Raw genomic sequence first — 19,985 nt, 5'->3', positions numbered from 1 at the left:
TTAGTGCAGGAGATTCATTGTGTTGTGCTGCTTCTGTGATTAGTGAAGTGAAAGGTAGGGACAGTTGGGCCTTATGCTGGGTGCTACCTTCTAGACATCTAACCTTGCCTATGCTAAAGTGAGCTTTGGGAAACACCTCTTGATAGACAATATGTGAATTACTTTCAGTAAGATAGCAAGCAAACTTTTTTCTTTTTAACTGTGTGCTTATCTTGAAGGTTTCCTTCAAACGGACAAGACAGTGTCACAGTTGACAAATCCATGATTTAACCATATTTTTTTGAATAAAATAGTTGGATAATGCCATAGCTGTGTCAATACCTCTTTGCTCCTAGGCAAATGATTCAGTTGCTTCTCAAGTAGCCTTGAAGTAACACATTTAATGTTAATTGTACTTGCTGGTGTGTATCTCTTAATATGCTAGCTTTGATTATAATTTAGTTTCTTTCTTTTTTTCTGCTGTCCTTTCTGCCTGCCTGCTTATCTTCTTTGGAATGTGGTTCTTCAACTGTTCTGATAAACTTCTGACACAGGTAAATATCAGTCTGTATCTGTATTTACTGAGCATGCCCTCTGCTTGGCAGTTTGCAATGAATCTTTAATCAGACATGCCATACGCTTAGCTGTAGACTGGGAAAGGGAAATCCTACTGCCATGATGGTACCATTAGAAAAGATGATTAGCCAGGAAAATGACCTGAATATTTTCTTCCTTATCTGCTTTTCCTATTCCTTCCCCGCCTTTAACAACAACAACACAAAACATCCAGATAGATAATAACAACAAAAATTCACCTTGGCTTTTTGGTGTTAGCACTTTGTTTTCTGGAACACCGTATGCTGACAGTGGAGTGTGCATGTGTGTAGGGAAGGGGAAGGGAGCATGGAGTGAAAAATACTTACGTATTCTTCCCCCTCTGCCAGTCACTCAATTCTGCCTTCACTTTTATATTGTTCACATGGTGTAGCAGGTAATAATTTTTGGTTTTTGATCAGATCCAATGCAAAGGAGAAGGCAAGAACATGTGGGCAGGATGAAGTAGGAGAACCTTTCATGGCAATTAGTTGGAGCCCATTGTGAAATACAATAGTGGAATACGTGTAATGGAGCGAGAGGAAAAGAATGTTATTTAACTTGTCTTGTTAGCTGCGTTTGTGCCTTTTATTAAAACATGGCAAGTTCAGCCTTTGTCAATGGAAAGCCTGTTGCCATGAATGCCTGAGGAGATTACTTACATCTTTGGACTTAGATCAGTATGTATGTACCAGTAGGAATCACTGCAAATGTTTAATGGGATATTGAGCTGTTCACTGAAGGAGAAAGTAATAAACTTTGATATTTTTTTTTTCCAGGCACCTCAGAAACAAGAACTCTCAGTTCTTATAACTTGGTAAATTGATATTCAGAAGCCAAAAGTACAGAGGCTTTTTGGAAGACACTTAGAACCTGTCATCCTTACTGCTTTTGGTGCAATTTTTAGGGAATAATCTGAAGTGTTAGCCATTAACTACAGCTGAAATGTAGTAGGTCAAGAAACTAGCTTTGTGTTGTCCATCTGTCCTCCCCACTCAAATGCCTGCTCACTCTCTTCGTCCCTGTGCTCTGAAGAGGAGTGAAAATTGCGCTGTATTGTTTGGAGCTCACGGAGTGCTCCTCACTTAAAAAAATCCTCATGCTTGCATTGACCAAATCAGTTGTAATTGTGGAAAGGTGGGTGTAGGCTGGCTTTTTGCTTTTAATCGCTGCACTGTTTAACCCACCTCTACTGAAAGACAGTGGCCATAGTGGTTAAACCAAGGGCTGTGCTGAGCTGCAGTGCTCCTGGCAGGAGAATTTGCATGGTGGAGAGACTTTTGTGCGTGGCTACAAAATGCAGGGCAGCAGAGTTTGGAGCTGTACCAGTCGTTTTGGAATGAGCTACCCCTAGCTTTGCCACCTTAGCCCTTTCCAGTGGGATAAGCTGAGCTATGTAAAGATCTTGGCTAAGATAACTGTTTTACTTCTGGTTCCTTAGGTTAAAGTATTTCCCTAGTACATTGTATTTGGAGCATGAACTTGAGGAAGGAGTCATCACAGGCTGGATGCTTTTGCTCACATACGTGGAGAAGAGATTGAGAGTCTGAAACTTCTGATTTTTTTTCTTTTTCCTCTTTTCCAAAAGCTGTCATCGTAAGACAGTGATGTCATGGCATTGGGTTATGAATTGAAGTGCTGGTCTGCCAAGGGAAATTGCAGGGCTTTGGTGGCTACTTGCTGTAGATTTAGTTTCTTAATCCTTCCCTTCCTATATTTCTTTTTCCAGAAAAATCTGGCATTTCCAGAAATGCTCTTTTTGTTTTTCAGATGCTGTATTAAATGTACCAAAAAACCCCCCAACGTTTGCTGTTACCTTTCTTTTGGATATTTTTAGCCCATTTATCATCTTCATGCCTTCATGTGGTCCCTGACCCTTCTGTCTTCAAATGCCTTGCTCTCTTTGCTATTTTCTGACTACTTTTTCTCCCTGTTCCCTCCCTGCCTCCACTTGCCTTTTTATTTCTATTCTTCTCATTGTTATATCTTTCTTTAGTTCACTGACTTGTTTTTTCTAGTTTCCAAATCTGTAGATGGTTTTCCTATGATTCTGTTATTTAATTTAATGATAAATACCTTTCTCAGTCTCATTAATAATAGTGTATGTAAAAATAATCTCTCCTCCTCTGAGATGCAGTAACACTCTTCCAGGTCTCTATTTTGGTCTCCCAAATAACCTCCATAGCTTTTACTTACCTGATTAAAGCAATTAATTTCAAGAAAATGACTGATAATTACTGGTTATGGAACTGAAGTGTCAATTTCTGGTTTAAAAGAGGGGCATTTCAGCACATCTGCAATGTTGTCACATTCTGTGGTCCTTACTGATAAGGGAAGAAACAAAAATATAGTCAGAAGGTCTCTGAAGAAAATGCTTTGTCAGAAGCAACTAATTTCAGAATTGCTTGCTGCTGTTACATAGTCAGATAAGAAAATTGAAAGTTGTGACTTTCAGTCTTTTCTGAAATAAACATTGCGGAACACAATCAATTTAGAATACCAAAATAGATACAGCGTAAGAGCTGTGTAAAAGTTAAATATTCACAGTAAAAATAATGAAGTATAGGATTAGTGATGTCTTCCAGTGCCTGCTAAAGGAACCTACTGCTTGAACTAATGTGGCTTAATCATTCATGGTGGGTTACTGATGGGATTTCATTACAGGGGAAAAAAACTTGTTGTATCAGTGGCTGAGAAGGGCAAGGTATTTAGTTTGCTACCTGCAGTGTTATTTTGTTGCTGCTGTTTGATTGTCAAACTTTTTCAAGCACTGCTGTATGTTCACAGAAATCAGCATGTTTGAGTAGGTTTCACAGCACCATAGAAGTTATTTGTAGGAGAACAGATTACGTACAGAATACTTGTCAAACACTGAAGTTTCAGTTTCAGCAGCAAGTTACACCCTTCTTCGTTCAGCAGGTGTAGTGGCTGTGAGTGCTGCTGGTGAGATGTCCTGCTGCAATGCTTCCAGTCCTGGTGGTCCGGGAGCCTGATGCTGGGGCCTGGTGGAGTGGCCTTTCCACTGGTAGCAATGGGTTCTTGGAGGGATTTATTCTGATTTAAACATCAGAGAATCACTTTTTTGCAAGATCTTGCCTTGCAGAGTATCTGGCCTAATTGGACAAGAGAATCAGGATGGCAAAGTGTTGCTCCCTCCATAGGAAAATGCTGGATGTGGCAGAGAAACCCAGTCTCTCTGGTCTCCGGAGCTTGCTTTTGAGCATTGAAGGTTATGTTACAACTGCTGTGCTCATGATACCAAAAGAGATTGGTTACTCCTGTATGAATTTGTGCTTATGTAGTCTCAGACGTGATACAGCATCATTCTACTACCTGCCTCCTTTTTGAAACAGGTTGACTTCTTAAAAATAAGATGCTAGCCTCACAGAGCCCAGAGGTTTTTTGGACCTGAACTGCCACTTGAGTGCAGGCTGCTCTCTGGAATCTGAAAGAAATGAAAAATTTGGGGGAAGAGAGCTATAGAGTTAAAAACTCCTCCTATCTTGATAATGGTTAAACTACGTTATTGTAATTTAATTTACTCCTTTAATGTGGATGTCACCAAATGCCCAAGGAATGTCAGCTGTAATTTAGTCTCATAAAGTTCCTGTATTACTGAGGAGTTTCTGGTATCTGAGAATAGCTGTAGCTGGTTCCTGTTAGCCCACACCTAGTGATGTGTCTCAGTTTGGAGGTTTGGGAAGGATGCAGATTTAGTTTGGAATTGTCCTATGAAGGTTTTTCCAGTAGGGATGCCTTCTTAATAGGAAGGCTTGAGAGCCCTGCTTCATGTTGCATTTGTCTGTTGAAATTAATTTACCCTTAACTGTGAGGCTCCATTTCGTGGACTAGCAACTTCATAGTTCTCTAAAGTTTTCTCTTGCATGCATAGGATAAAAAAACCCCAACAACACAACCAAATGCATGTGCATGTGTGTTGGGGGTTCCTTCCCCTCCAGTCTAGCTGAATGTCCATAAATCCTTCTTTATTAATTTTGTATTCAGCTGATGTAACATGCAAAATAAATTGACAATCCCTTGCAGCAGAAAATGCTGAGCTGCTGTTATTGTGCTGTGTCAGTCCATGTTAATCAGGCTTCTAGTTAATCAGAGATTCTGCTGGTTTGGATTTCACAGGTGCTACAGCGAAGGAGAGGAGCATTTGCTTTAGGCTAGGATAACATAGCATAACTCAGGGTAAAGAGATGCCTTACCTATAGAAGTAGATATACTAGGCTTGTCTCCTGTAGCCTTAATCTGATTTTACTGATTTCCACAATACAAAAAGTAGTAACCAGTAAATATTCTAATTGGTAATACGTATTCAGTACCAACGCTCATAATTACTTCTTCCCCCCAAGATATTTTACTCAATTGTTTTTAACATGTTTCTTTGTCCTGATACTAATATAGTTCCACAGCTTGAATACACTTTGAGGACATTTGTTCTTTTGTATGATTAAATGCTAGAAGTTCAGTGACTTCCAGTTAGTGGAATGTAAAGAACTCGTAGATGGCTTCGTGTGGTTCTTGGGGAAGACGTGACTCCCTGTAGCTGCTCCTTCATGCTTGTGGCTTCCAGGTGTTCCTAACGTGTGTTCTTAAATCAGATTGCCTCTAGAGATTCAAATTCCTATCTCTTCAGCAGCCAGGGTGGTTTATGCTTCATATTTGGTAGTTTGAAAACTCTCTCTTCCCTGAGTAATCACCTCAGAATTAACCAACCTGAGTTTTACAAAGTCTCAGAACTACATGAGAGTAATTTATTTAAAAGAAAACAACTGGACCAGTTCTTGGAAGAAAATTCTCTTGTGTTATTAAACACTAAGTTATTTCTTCTTGTGCAGGAACTCCTCAAGCTGCTGGTTGCTGACGGGTAGGAGGATACTGTAGGAAAGTTGCCTTTATCTGCCTGCCTTTTTGGGTTCTTCCCCAGGCCTCTGCCTCTGGCAATACCTAGAGGTGGCTCCTGGGCTAGATGGATGTTTCAGACCCAGTAAGATCTTTCCTATATGTGTCTCTTGATCTCTCACACAGGGAGGATTAGCAGTATGTGTACTGGTACCTAGATAAAAGTTAAGTATAAAACAGGATAATTTTGTGCAATTGTAATGCTTATCTTTGTGTAACTGAAAGCCTTGCCTTATGTATCCCTTAGTGATGACTATGAAGGATGTAAGAATATTCCTCAGATGTTCAATTAGGATGTTAATAGCTAAAGACACCTTTTTTTTTTGAGTTGCTTAATGATAGATTGAAATAAATCTATCTTTTCTAACTGCACTTCATTATATCTGTTCAGAATATAAGGATAGCAAAGGTACAGCAGTGGTTTCTGCTGCTAGCATTTGGGAATGAAATACTTCCCAACTTGGCATCCATGCACTTGCCTTTCACTTCAGTGCTTTGATTTTCATTATGGTGCAGATGTCTTTGTACAGTGCTTTGTGCTTTTTACCTTTTCTCATTGACAGTTTCATTTCCTTTGATAATCCAGCATGCATTGCTTCACTGATGAGTTCTAATGAATATTTTCTGAAGTCACGTTTTTTGTGTGCTGCTGTCACTGACTAGCAGCCTTGCAAAACACTTTCTGTCAAAGTACTCCATAAAAATTGATTTAGGATGGGAGGGAGGGGGGAACAAAGCATTTTAAAAATAGAGTTATGATGCAAATTATATCTGGGACATCTCCTGTAACAATAAGCACTGCAACTTATATAAATATATGTTTGCTCTTTTTGAACCCCTAAGCTAGTAGTCTTGGAGACTGTACTGTAATCACAAGAGAAACTTTGGAAATCCCGAGTACTGGTGGCTTGTATCAAATCTCGGATCACTATTTTAGTAATTTTTTTAACCCTTAAATATTGATTGCATGTTTGTACCTTTAAAGCATCCAGAAGAGCTTGAATGTTTGTCTGGTGTATTTTCTGCTTTGTCAAGCACTTGTATGCACATCAGAATTTTAAATTTATTCTTAATTTGTTGCATCACATCAAAATTGACATTGTTAACGTAGGGCTTTTTATGTCTTTAGTCTAAAGGTTGGCTTGTGCTTTATTTTCTGCTTTTTCCTATGGTAAAGTCTGGATTATTCAAGCTGTGTCTGAAGTCCTCTATAGTACACAGAAAATGAACCTGCTAAATGTTTACTCCATGAAGGTATGGCAGCTAATTCAGTGATGTGTGACTTGCTCAGGAATTTGTGCTCAAGTGTTGCACTTCATTCAGACTGACATAAACAGTAAATTCTGTTGGCTGAATGCCAGGTTCATTTACTTACCAGGTTAAATCTAAACTTGGGCCGATGTATTTTTTTTTAAAGCAAAACTGCCAAGGAGTACTGCAAGTTAAATATCTTGAAATACGCTCCCTCCCCCCCTTTGGGCATAAGAACTATGGGGGCTGGGGTGGAACCTGGGTACCCTGATGTTATCATGCATGAAATCTTGTTGTTTTTTGTTTCATTAAATGCTAAAACTTACCCATATCTGACATCCTAGTGTACCCACAGTGATAATTCATCTGTGTGCAATCTGTCACTTTATATAACAGCCAGAATGGTTCAGGACAAAGGAAGGAAAGCATAGCTTGGTGCTGAATTCTTGAATGTGACAGGAGAAGAAAGATCCTTGTACTTCAGGCATTTTTCAGTTGCAGCTAGCGGCTATTTTTCAAAGCAGTAAAAATGTACCATCGCTTAGTTAATTCAGTTGACTTACAATTTCTTTGTGGTTTCTATTACCTGTAAGTTGTTGACCTACACATAACTGAGCAATACTTTTAATTACTTGAATGCACTGTAACCAGAATTGTCAAATTTATGGGAATGTTTATGAGAAATCATGTAGTTACTGGAATACCTGCCTCTGAAGCGGTTATGTTTTAACGTTTAATTTGGTTTCAAACTGGTAATTGACAAAGTAGATCCTTTGCTGTTTTTCATGAAGGAACTGGTAAGACTTCTCTGGGGCACAAAACCCCCAAATAAAAAGGTGATGAGTTGGAATTAGGTGCTTTTAGATCAGTGGTATAGAAACCATTTTACTTGGCATAACTGGAGAATTAGCATCAAATGAAGTCTGTGAGTGTTGCCTTACTGTAAAGCCATCACTAGAATTGGGGCTGAAACGTGGGGAAAGGTGATTAGTGTTACCAGAGATGGAGCTACCTGTGGCTTCTCTTTGTGGGCCTGGCAGCATACTTGCTTCTCTGCAGAATGAAGCAGCTGAATATATTCAGTAGTCCTGCATCATACGTGCGTGTGTGTGTATATATATATATATATTTAATTTTCAAACTGACTCTGTCACGACTTCTTTTAATAAGCAGAACAAATTGCAAGGATTTTAGTGTAAGCTCATGAGGAGGATGCTGGAAAGATAACTTTTTACAGTATCTTTTTATTTGTGTGTGGGCATGAGTTGATGGTACAGTTGGTTATTTATCTTTCATAAATTATATTTAGTGCTGAGATTTGTGTCTACTAAAAAATTGATTTTTTTTTTCCAATGTAATCTTAACATTTAACGATCCTTCTGGCTATAAAGGAAACCCATATTTGAGTCAGAGCAGTCTTGGAGGCGAGCAGTGTATTGGTCAGACATGCACAACTTGATTGGACCTTGGTTTTAACTGTCTTGGCATGGCCCCTAGCATGATGGAGCTTCTGTTCAGAGGGCATCTGGGAATAGGAAAGGAGGAAGTAAAGACTGTCCATGAGAAAGGTTAATGTCACTGCTTTCATACCTTTCCTACTCGAACATACTTAAGTGTCTATTCATTGTTTTAGGCATCCTGGAAGACACCTGTGACTGGTGCACGTACTGTATACACAACAGTTCTGGAGAAAGATTGTCTTCCTAGCTGATGTCAAATGTGCACTTTACAGAGGAGAATACAGGCAACAGAGATGGCAAGGAGGTTGTTAAAGAGCATTAAGGGAAAGGCAGCTTAAAATCCAAAGCCATCAGCTATGTTGGTGCAGTTCTGTGAGATACAGACTCAGCTGTGCCTGACTGCCACAGGTCAGCTGTGCAGTTTATAGAAGGGAGGTTGTAGGATATGTGATATATAAGATAATGTAACCAGTAGGATTCATTAGGGATTATTATTGTATTAAGTCTCTTGACTATGAAAAGATATGTAAGGATGCCACTCAAAGTATAATTTCTGTCTTGGTCCAGCTTTCTGGAATTGATTTTGAGCATTTCTCTAGTCAGCTTGATGCTTCTGCTCTTTAAAATAAGCAAGACTCCCTGCTGCAATTAAGTATTTCATCTTGAGTATTGAAGTTATTCAGTAATACTGAGTCAGACTTTCTCATCTTAATAGCTGACTGCTAAAATTGTTGATCCCTTTGTTCCTAGCTTATTGTTCTTTGAAAGCCTGTTGAAAGTCCGCTTTCTTACACTAGTCATCCCCCCCTCTTTTATATGTGGTTGTGCCATGTTAGTCTCCACTTGAAGCTTTCAAGAGTAGCTCTGCTTTCAGAGCAAGCATCCTCTCATAGGGCTGTTATACCCATCTGCCTCTCTTCCAAGGATCAAGACCCTGGAGTACAACTGCTTTGCCATCTGAGTGGTCCCACCTCCATGGCTTTTTGGTGAGAGTGAGAGGAGAATGCTCAAATGAGCCATGACTGTTGCCCATTTCCATGCTGTGCTGAGGGGGATGGACTTGATGTAATGAGAGAAACCTTTATTGTAAAGTGTGACTTGTCTGCTTCCATCTCCCTGCTGTGTTTTAAAAGGAACATGATGCTCTGTCACTACAAGCCAAGCATACCAGGCTCTGAGAAGACCACTTAGAAATATTCTTCACTGCTTCACAGTTAGTATCTCTGCTCAGTTTAAAGTATCTGAATTCCCTTTTGGCTCCGGGAATGGGGAACTAATCCCACTGTACCACTCACCCCCAGGAAAAAAAGCGTTGTTTTTGTTTGCTTCTTTTTTGCCTCCTAACTGAAACTCTCCCTTTGTGTGATGTTAGACTTGTTGATTCTAATAAATAGGGTTGGCTTTATTCCTCCCTCCCCCAAGCCAGACTTTTCTTTTTATCATGTAATACCTGCTTCTCAGTCACCTCTTCAGTGCCTTGGCAAGGTACAACAGAAATGCAGCTAAATAGTAGATAGCCATGCTTTGAGCCAACTTGTTTGGCCCTTCTGGTTTTTTTCCTGTATAATCTTACAGTGCAAATCTGCTTGAGGAAACACATCTGACATTACTTTAGCAGTCATCAGTAAGCCCAAGTAACATTTGCGAGGTTTGATTTCTGTTTTTGTCTCTGCGTTTTTGTGGTCTTGGTCTGATGGAATAGTGCAGTATCAATGACCATGCTCTCTTGTGTGGTGGGGGTTCCTGCACACATGCTGTAAGTAGCCAGCTATTTCCATGGTGAGGAGTTATCTGTGGCTATCCAGCTTCTGTGTAGACTAGGAAGGTGGATCTTGTTCGCTTCTCCACAATGTACTGTGGGCAGTCAGCTTTTGTTCGCACTGAAAAGCACTCTTCATGATAGACGAAGGAATATGTTTACATTGAAGCAATGTTAGTGGTACCTGTGCAAGTAGGCTCATAGTTAAATGGTGTAGATATACTACAGTGCAACAAAAATTCCTTAGTGATTGGTGTTTCTATGAGGAAGAATATGCAATATTTGATTGAATTTTGGCTTGATACATGATGGGTTTTTAACTGGTCTGCAGAGGACTCTAACCAAATGCATGTCTGTAACTCTTGTCACGGGTTCTTGTTATAATAGCAGTTGGGTAGGATTTGCCTGTGTAAAATATTTTTCAGCAAACCGGGTACTGTTGGTTCTGTGTCTAATTACGGTTGCCATTAAGCAGTGAAACTTTGTTTTGTGAAACAGTACAGCTCAGCTGCCTTTCTCTCAGCAGAATTAGCTACCTGTGGTGATCAACATGTGCTTTACAAATAGTGGGAGCAGGCTGAATCAGCTTGAGAGTTGGTGAATTTGGCATTGCTGAAAGAAGATGCATTTGTTTGAGATTTGAAAACCTAATCGTGAAGATTTTAATCTCTCTTGATGCTTTATGTAACAGAACACCATGTGATCACAGAATCTGTAGTGTCGTCACTGTTCGCCCTTCTTGTTTTTGTTGATCATGACCAACCACTATTAAACTCTGCAAACTTTGAATAGAAGCAAGTGGATAATCTTTAACGGGCGAGGCTTTGTGATTCTTGAAAGTGCTGCAGAGTTCAGGACCCGTGGTTAATAATGGAATGCTAATGCTAATCTTACGGCTGCCAAGGACTGAGAGGTATTTCTTCTGACCCTCCATCTGGGGGAAACTAACCAGCAGGTACTAAATAGATACATCAATGAAAGTGACACTTCTCCAGAAACAAGGCTCTGACCAAGTAACCATGAAAGTATTATTCTTGGAACTGGAACAGCATCTAAAGAGGTATTTATGAAGTTTTAATTTTTAGATGCTTGATTTACTTCTCTTCCTCTCTCTTCTTTTTTAATGGTTTCTTCAACTATTTTGTTTGAGCAAGTACTTAAAAATGCTTCTCCTAAACCAAGGTGCTTGGCACTGGTTAAAACTATTTCAAGCTAGGAGTATCATTACTGGTTGAAAGTACTGTGTGTCACAGAGTGGTTTGCTTATTCACTGCAAATCTATATGCTTTAAAAATCTTCCCTGCAATATTTAAAATAGTTCATATTATAAAATGTTTGTCATTACAGTACTTTTCTTTCATCTTTTAAAAAAAATGTTACTCCAATTATTCTAGATCTTAAGTGATGTAATGCTAAACCAAAACCGAGAATTTTAACATGATTTGAAACATTATTGAACAAGTTTGTATTCATTCAAATATTTTTCATGCATAATATATATACTATCTTCTGTCTTGTTACATGTTCAAAGAAAAGTTTAGTTGCTCTTGTTAAATACTTGGAAAGGCATTGAAATACAGCTTAGTCTTCTGCAAGTTACATTTATTAACCTCGTTTTCCATATAAACAGTGAGATATGAAGTGCATGGTTTTGATCTAGTTTGTTTCTACTGTTTAAAAGGAATACTAAGTAACTTAGTGAATGGGAATAATTACTGACTTAAATATATGACAGTGGGGGGAAGAATGCCCTGACTCTTCATATTGCAGTTATTGTTCTGTGTGCAGAAGGCCAATAACCTTCTGTGGGAGGGAGAGCAGAATGTGTTCTTCATAACTTCTGGTCTCTGAACTGGTGTTTTTGTTATGCCACACCCTTAAAATCCAACACCCTTGCTCTTATATAAATTTTGAGAAATACTGAATAATACGTTTCCCTTCATATTCTTGTCATGTTATGTTTGTGGTAATGTCTGTGGAGAATAGCTTTCCTCTGTGAATGGTGCCTCTTTAAAGAATATAATTTATACATTGGAAAACTTTTTTTAAACCTCACTTTTAATTTCTTCAGTGATCAACAGTTTCTGAAAACATTCTTGAACTTTCAAATGAATGTTGAAAATTATACTAAATTAATTCATCTGACTACCTAAGGAACCAGTGTAATAGAAATCTTTTATAATAGTACTTGAAGTATAATGACAACAGGTATGTTATGCTTGAGCAGTGCGAGTATACAACAATTACCTGTGTCATTACATATTACTGAACAAGAAAGGTAGCATTGAGAAGATTGTTTCCTACCATGAACCAATCTATTCCACAAAATGTATAACGAAAAAAAGTGTGGTGAAGTAGATGTGTGATTTTTCTTTAACCTTTCTTCGTTATTAAGAGGTTTTGCTATAACTGATTTTTAGTGATAAACATAGCAGCATGATGTAGTACCTCTAAGCATAAACCAAAATCTGTATCTGTTAACTTATACAGAAAATCTGGATGATTTCTCCTGTATTCTTATTCAGCAAGCTACTTCCTGTTTATTTCTCATTTACTTTTGTTTTCTCTAGGTTCTCTTGCAGAGATGCTGGTTTTGCTCTAGTTGTTTTTCTGTGAATTAAGGCTGGCTGACTGTCATGTCACCATAAATTGCAAATGAAGGAGAAACTTTAATCTCTCTTGCAGCTGTGCTTGGTTAATGTTGCATATGGTTATATTTTTTTTCCAAAACTGACCGTACTGAATGTGTGGGCCAAATTCAAAGAAGCATTTGGCTTTCTCTGCGTTAGACACAGAATCTCTTCTGAAAGAAAGCGAAGTTGTGTGTGGCTTTCTGGAGGAAAGAGGAGCAATTCCCATGCTAAGGCATCTCATTTAAAACTTTCAGGATACTGACACAGGCAATGGATCTTTTACCACTTGCAGTCCTTGGTCAAGGGCAGTTCACAGCATGCTGAGAATGGCTTTTACTCTTAAGAAAATGAAATACTTTATGCTTTTTCATTTTAAGTTTGGCTGCCAGAATGAAGTCCAAGATGTAGAGCTCAGGCACTGGAGCTCCACCAAGGTGCTTTTGAAAAGTGATCCCTAATGTCTTTGTGCTACTGGGGAGCCATCTAGCACTAGGCGTCTGGAAATGGTGATTATACAGGTGTGCAGGAGCTCCTACTTCTCTTGTAGTGCAGGCAGGTGGCTGGGTCTGCTTGAGATCCAGTGTTTATCAGCACCTCTCCATACTCATACTGGACAAAGGGTGTTGCGGCATCCTCCATATTTCTTTTTGAAACTTGGTTGGAAATGCAGAAGATGGGAGCTTGGGGGATAAAGTAGTCAGAAGATGCTTCAGCCTCTGGTTATGGTATCAGCTGGAAGAAGGGAGTGCTGGGTACATGTGCTAACTCTTGGGATGGGTAAGGTAGGCTGTAGTTGGTTAAAATACATGAACAATACTGAAGGCAGAGACAAAAACTTCTGTGTCTTGCGCCTCGTGACCTAAATTATATTTAGGTCATTTCTATCTGAACTTCAGTAACTTCAGTTTGTTTAAAGCATACATTAGTGAAGGGCATCTAGTCTCTATCTGATATCAAGGGATAGAAAACCCACTATAGTTATGAGCTAGTCCTTCTTGCTGTTTTTAAGGCAGCCTTTAATTCATCATTAAGTATTAAATAGATGCACTCTGATATGCAAAAATAAAAATCTGATAGCCCCGGAAATCTAATATTTTCTCTATTTAAAGGTAATTGTTCACTCTAGTTAAATCAGGTCTCAGTCCTTCCAAGGATCCTTTCAAGTACCCTTGACATCTTTCAGTCTATCAGTATAAGTAAATTCCCCCAACACCAGTCTCTGAATTGCCTCAATCGTTCTTTTCTACCTGTTTCAGTTTGTCAGCAGCATGTTTTAAAATGCTGAGTTCTTCAGAAATGGGGCTGAAAAACAGGTTTGGGCAAACTAATTCAAGGCAGGAGCCTATATCAGTTGCAGCAGTGCTACCCTGTGACTCAAAACATTCACTTACAAATATTTTTGTTTATAGCTGTCATGATTGCTTGTACTTGAACTGCTGATTGATGTTATTGTCTACCTAGCCAGGGCCTCTAGCAATTAGTCGTGGCCGGGAAGAGTCAGTGAGGAATTCCCCTGTTCTGTACCTTGTGTGGGAGCAGGCAATGCCTCCGGTGGATTTTGGAAGAGATGACTTGTCCTCTGGGCTTGGTGGGACACTGCAGCAGTGGTTCCCTGGCTCCACCACTGAAGCTGGAAGAGGGCCTTTAAACCCTGTGTCGCAGCAGGGGCTTTCTCTCCTTTGTATAACTTGACAGCAGCGTGGCAGCTCACCATGTTGATGCTGTAGAAGAGTGGCCGCTGGGCTTCTGCGCTAACACCCCGTGTGAGAATGAGGAAACGTACCTGGGAGCTGTTTTGGACTCCCATGCGTTACTAAGTGGGTTACTCATCTCAGACTTCTGATACTGGTGTTAGCTGGGTTTTGTTTTTGTAGGGTCTTTGTTTTGTTTTGAGGTTTTTTAAGCCGCAGAGGTTTAAGGTGTCATCCTAATGACAGTGGTTTCTGGAGTGTGAGGTAATTGTTTTCAAGAAGTGTTAGGTGCCTTACACAGTGCATATATATGAGCTCAGGCCTTGTTTTGTACAAAAGACTATTGGAACAGCTAATGAAACGTATTTTAGGTGGACATCCACCAGAAAACAAGCATCAGCAATATTAAGGAGTTGACAGGACTGCTTCATAAACAGGATGCCACTCATAAATTTAACCAACTTGCATAAAGATGATTACCCAGATATTGAATAGGTCTGAAATAATATACTGGAGAAGAGAAGGCTCTGGGGAGACCTTATAGCAGCCTTCCAGTACTTAAAGGGGGCCTCCAGGAAAGATGGGGAGGGACTGTTTAACAGGGAGTGTAGTGATAGGACAAGGGGTAATGGTTTTAAACTGAAAGAGGGTAGATTTAGATTAGATATAAGGAAGAAATTCTTTCCTGTGAGGGTGGTGAGACACTGGCACAGGTTGCCCAGAGAAGCTGTGGCTGCCCCCTCCCTGGCAGTGTTCAAGGCCAGGTTGGTCTGGGCTTTGAGCAGCCTGGTCTAGTGGAAGGTGTCCCTGCCCATGGCAGGGGGGTTGGAACTAGATGATCTTTAGGGTCCCTTCCAACCCAAACTGTTCTATGATTCTATGAAAATACACTGAGCCGCCACATCTGTGTTCTGACTGTTCTCTTTGGTTTTTGCAGTGTGGCAGGATTAGAGGAACGAAGTAGTGTGCTAAAGTAATATATCTCTAGAGTCATAAGGCACAGTCAGGTCAGATTAAATTATCAATTTATTTGTCTTTAGATAATTTTTAAGTCATTTTTAAGCACACCTCATTTCATAGTCTTATGTACTTTCCCAGGTATCTTGCATTCTTATTTCAAACCAGTATTGCTTTACAATTTCTTCCTTCAGCGAGGAAAGCTTAAATGTTTTTTACGTGGAGATACTTACTCTGTTGGGATTTCTGTGATTGTGAGTCAGCAGGATTTGTGTCTCTTAAATCGCTGAAGCTATGTCTGGATTAAGAAGCCTGGGAGTACTTTCCCACTCCAGGGTCTAGCTATTCTTGGTTCTCAACGCTGTACTGCGTTGAAGCAGAGGCATACATCAGATTCCTCTCATATCCTTGTTTCCACAGGAAGCGGGGGGGGGGGGGGGGGGGGGGGGGGGGGGGGGCGGGTTGGAAAGCACAGGCTGGGCAGGAAATCGTCCAGCAAATGCCTGATTTAGTGGTTGATAAAGGGGAGCAAGACTTCTGGATACTGCACTGTGCAGTAAATCTGGTAAATCAGGTCACATTCTTACATTTTTCTGGAAATCCCCCTTACACTTCCTGAATGGGTTGGAGATAAATGGAGTTTGATTTATACAAATGAAAGCTTCTGTTCAGGTATAAAAATACCTTCAAATACATTAGAGTGAATTCACCTTTTAAAAGTGCACTTCTGCATGGATGGAACAACAGGTCTTGAATTTTCTCTAAATTTTTTAGGAAGTCACCAAAAGATGATAAACTGAAGTAGAGTGTTTTGACCATTCAGAAATTAGGAAATATGGTACTACAGTTTTGTGTAATGTACACACATTAGAGCCAGGGGAGTTAATCTGAAAGCTGTTCACCTACTTGTTAATTGATATTGCTAATAGATTTGAAGCCATTTGCCAGTGATTGCAGAGACACTGAAATTTTAAGAGTGTAAATGGACAACTGGATAGAGATCTGTTGTCTTGGCGTATTTGCCGAAGAAGAAAAGTGGCATTGAACTCTCACCTTACTGTCTTTTTTGTCAGCTGTGATGTAGGGGGTTTACTATTATTTAACAGAATGGCATTAAAATGGTTCTGCACAACAGGGTGGTAATGAGTGATCTGCCACGTCAAAAGCTGAGCAGTGGCGGACCTTCATCCTTGTTCATGGCAGATTGGATTCCATGTCCCAGGTCCTCCATTCCCACACTGCAGTCTTAACCTTACATTTTGTTTCCGTACTTTTCTCCTTTGATCATCATTGACTGTTTTTAGTAATTTCCATAGAAGCTGGAGTAGGGAACTTCCTTCCAAACTTCCTGAAGACCATAGGACAGTGCTGCTTAGTTGCAGGGGTCTTGGCTTTGTTCCTAGCAACTTGGAGTTGGCTTCTAGAGTGATATACTTCTGTGGGAAATACAGGCTTAATTTCAAGTGTTGAATCAAAGTGGCCATCAAAGGGAAAATGATACTCACTGAGAAGTGTAGGCCAGCTGTTATGCCATATAAATAATTTCTTAATAAGCGTGACTAAATTACTAGCTGATCCAAGATTTTCAATATAGTGTCAAGAGGAACAATTAGAAAAGGGGGAGGAGGTGGGAAAAGAGAAAGGGAGGAATTAAGTGGTTAACCCACAAAAAAACCCCCAGCAAAAACCATAAGTGGTGTAGGTTTTACAGGGGGCAGGGGAAATGGAGGGACTTAAGGTCCTCCATCCCCCCCTTCCACAATTAGCACCAGTCAGTAGGATGTCGTACTCCCACTTCATGTGACTTGGTGTGACTTTTCCATAGCCTTGAGGAAACAGAAGATATTAAGAGCTTAAAAAATAATAAAAGATGACCCTTCTCAGTTACAGGTTAAATTCATTGGTTTTTAATATGAGGACTAATCCCACTGTGTGTTATCGAGGTAGGGTGGGGTGGGTGGGTGTCAGCCACTGTCCTGGATTCCCTCCTGGGCCCTCTGGGTCAGAGATGCTGTTTAATGTAGAGAACTTCAGCTTTCCAAATGCTCATCCTGTCACTGTGCCAAACCACTTCCTATATTTGCTGTGTTTCTTTTGTTACGTTAGGTGTAACTTGAAATGCTGCAGCGACTCTCTTTCCTCCCCTCTTCATTTAACTTTGGAATACATGGTTGAAAAATCTGTTATTGTAGAGTTAGAACAAGTGGGATTAAATGCTAGGGTAAGTAGTTTTTACTCCGAGGTGGTGTTCTTGGCTTTGAGAAAAGAATCACACATGAAAGCTATGCATAAGACCAGAGAATTGAATGTTCTTTTTATGAGTTAAATCTAAAATTATTTAAACCAAATGTCACAGAAAGGAAACATGAATTTCAGCTCCATGCTTCCGGTAGTGAAACTTGTAACATTTTATCACTTCTCTACATATGCTGCTTTATGGCACTAAACGGTTTTTCTCCCCTTCCATCCTGGGGACAGTGACAGCATGCAGAGTGATGCTGTGTGCAGCTTTCTGGAGGAAAGAAAATCAATTGCTGGCTCAGATGTCTCACTTAAAACTTTCAGGATGCGAACACACTTGGTGGATCTTTTCCCACTTGCAGTCCTTGGTCAAGGGCAGTTTGAGATACTGAGGGGAACTTTCACTTTTAATGAAGTTACATATTTTACACTTGCTCATTTTAAATTTGGATACGAAATTAGGAAAGCCTGTGGTTCCCAAACTGGATGTTACTGCAAATGTGTAACTCTTTAAATTTAGATGGTATAGCATCTGGATGCAGTTTCAGGTTTTGAGTTATGATAGACCTCACTTGACTGTGTGAGGAGACCTTGAAACTCAAGGGATGTGCACAGAACAGGGTCCTTTGTCCCAACCTCATTGCTAGATGGTCATCTATGGATGATCTCAGGAAGGAGGATGCCACACACATCCCTCTCCAAGCACCAAAATTGCTTTAAGATGGCTCATATTTCCTTGCAGAGTGCTCTCTGACCAGTGAAGAGTGGATTATTTCTGTGTTTGTCTATATCCAGGTACTCAATACAGACCTTATGTTTTGTCAAGATTAAAATTGGTAGAATCATTATAACTCTTGTTAAAAACAACTGGGGTTGATTTAGCAATTAGTTGACTGTAAAAAAGAAAGAGTATCCACAGAGGAGCCAGTGAGAACTGCTCCTTGTTTGTCTTTTGATCTTACATGGTTATCTTCTTGCTTTTAAATGCAGCCTTCTGTCTCCTGTGCAGAGCACACAGCATGATACTTCTGTGTATGCGTTGCGATTAGAGATACTGTCAGGTTATTTCCAGAACCCCAGTAGGGTGTATGTATTCTTTCCACGAATATTTATTTAGTTATGCTTGCACATCTGGCAAAAAAAAATAATTTACAAATATAGCACTTCATTTCACCGTCATCTTGCATAGTTTTCCCTCTATCTGTTTTTCATGGAACTAAAAACCAATTCCTACCAAACCAAATTATAGATGCAAATAACTTCACTGTGGGGGAGGAAAAGCACACATTTAGGAAAACTGATAGAGTAATATCTAGTAGCAAGAGGCTCTTCAATTTAGCAGAGGTACATAAATTGAGATCTGCAGAATTCGAACTAGAAATAAAATACATGTTAGCCTTTGAAGCTGAGCAGTAAGTTCTCGGTGTTTTGTTAAATCAAGATCCTAGCTACAAGTTTGGGGCTGGAAAAGGAAGTTAGCTGAGATTGTGATCTTTATTTAGACTATCTGAATTTTTTTTTTCCTTTGGTCCTTAGTCTGTTAAAAAAAGTATGATACACTGTGGGGAAAAAAAATTAATTGGGCAGCTTCTCCAGCCTATCTTGTACCTTTACTGAGATGAAGAAAAAAATCATGGCCTATTGAAATACATAATCCTTTAGTCCTTGTTGTCAACTGCAGCCAGATTTACCTCTTTAGGTTATTAGCTTGGAGCAATTTTGCATAAATTTTGATACTGCGGGGGTTGCTGTCAATACACAAATAGTCTTGAATTTATGAATTCTAAAGAGGAATCGTACTTTGCCATTTATTGACCATTTTTAGATGCCAAGTGAAATGTAAAGTCAGATGTCATGTAGAATCTAATTACTGTAGTATTCAGTAATTAACATATTTTTTTAACCTCTTCAGTACTTTTATTTTGTAGTTGAAAACTGTAACTGAAGCTCACAGGATCTGTGCCTGCCTGTAGTGTAAGATGAAAGTGTGCTGTGACAGAAATTGCTGTTTGCTAATACGGTTTCTGGTGTGGTCTCTTTGCAACAGTCAAAAGACGAAATTTATTTTAAGTTCAGGAGATGCTTGTCTAGGTAGGGCTTTTAATGTTGGCATCTAAAGGAAGCATACGTTGACAAGGTACTTGGAAAGACAGATTATTTTTTTTCAGTGAAAGAATCTCTTAACATACTCAGAATTATGCCAAACCAGACTTGCATAGAGATAAAATGATTCTGTGCTACAGTTTACCTCATCATGTGCTTAAGATGAAAAGCTCTTTTTTTCCAAGTACTTGATTAAATTGAGACAAGAGGAAATTATTTAGTGGGAGAAGCAGTGTTTAAGAACTGAAACACTACAAAAGGTGAAGCTACTAAAATGTCCTTGACTACCTGTATGTTTCAATTTAAGCAGATAATTTATTTGAAGATCAAAGATGCTGATGAGCTACTTGTTTAGCCGTTATCTTGTATTGTGTGGTTTCTCAGTAATCCATCTCGAGTCTTTTCC

General features: G+C 39.5%; 1 protein-coding gene across 4 annotated transcripts in view; it reads left to right on the top strand.

Moving 5' to 3' along the window:
* TSC22D1 (TSC22 domain family member 1) overlaps nt 1-19,985 on the top strand; it is a 96,872-nt gene that overhangs the window by 70,266 nt on the left and 6,621 nt on the right. The window contains exon 1 of one of the 4 annotated variants that reach the window (XM_074859621.1): nt 10,959-11,014. The exons of the other annotated variants lie outside the window; for them this stretch is intronic. Within the exon in view, the coding sequence (XP_074715722.1) occupies nt 10,974-11,014 (41 nt within the window). The 5' untranslated portion in view covers nt 10,959-10,973. Of the gene's footprint in view, nt 1-10,958; nt 11,015-19,985 lie in introns of those variants that run through there. 4 annotated transcript variants of the gene reach the window in all.

Source organism: Strix uralensis, chromosome 2 (genome assembly GCF_047716275.1).
Source record: "Strix uralensis isolate ZFMK-TIS-50842 chromosome 2, bStrUra1, whole genome shotgun sequence".
Classification (NCBI taxonomy): Eukaryota; Metazoa; Chordata; class Aves; order Strigiformes; family Strigidae; genus Strix; species Strix uralensis.
Note: the sequence above shows the minus strand (reverse complement) of the source record. Positions and strands in the feature narration are given on the sequence as shown.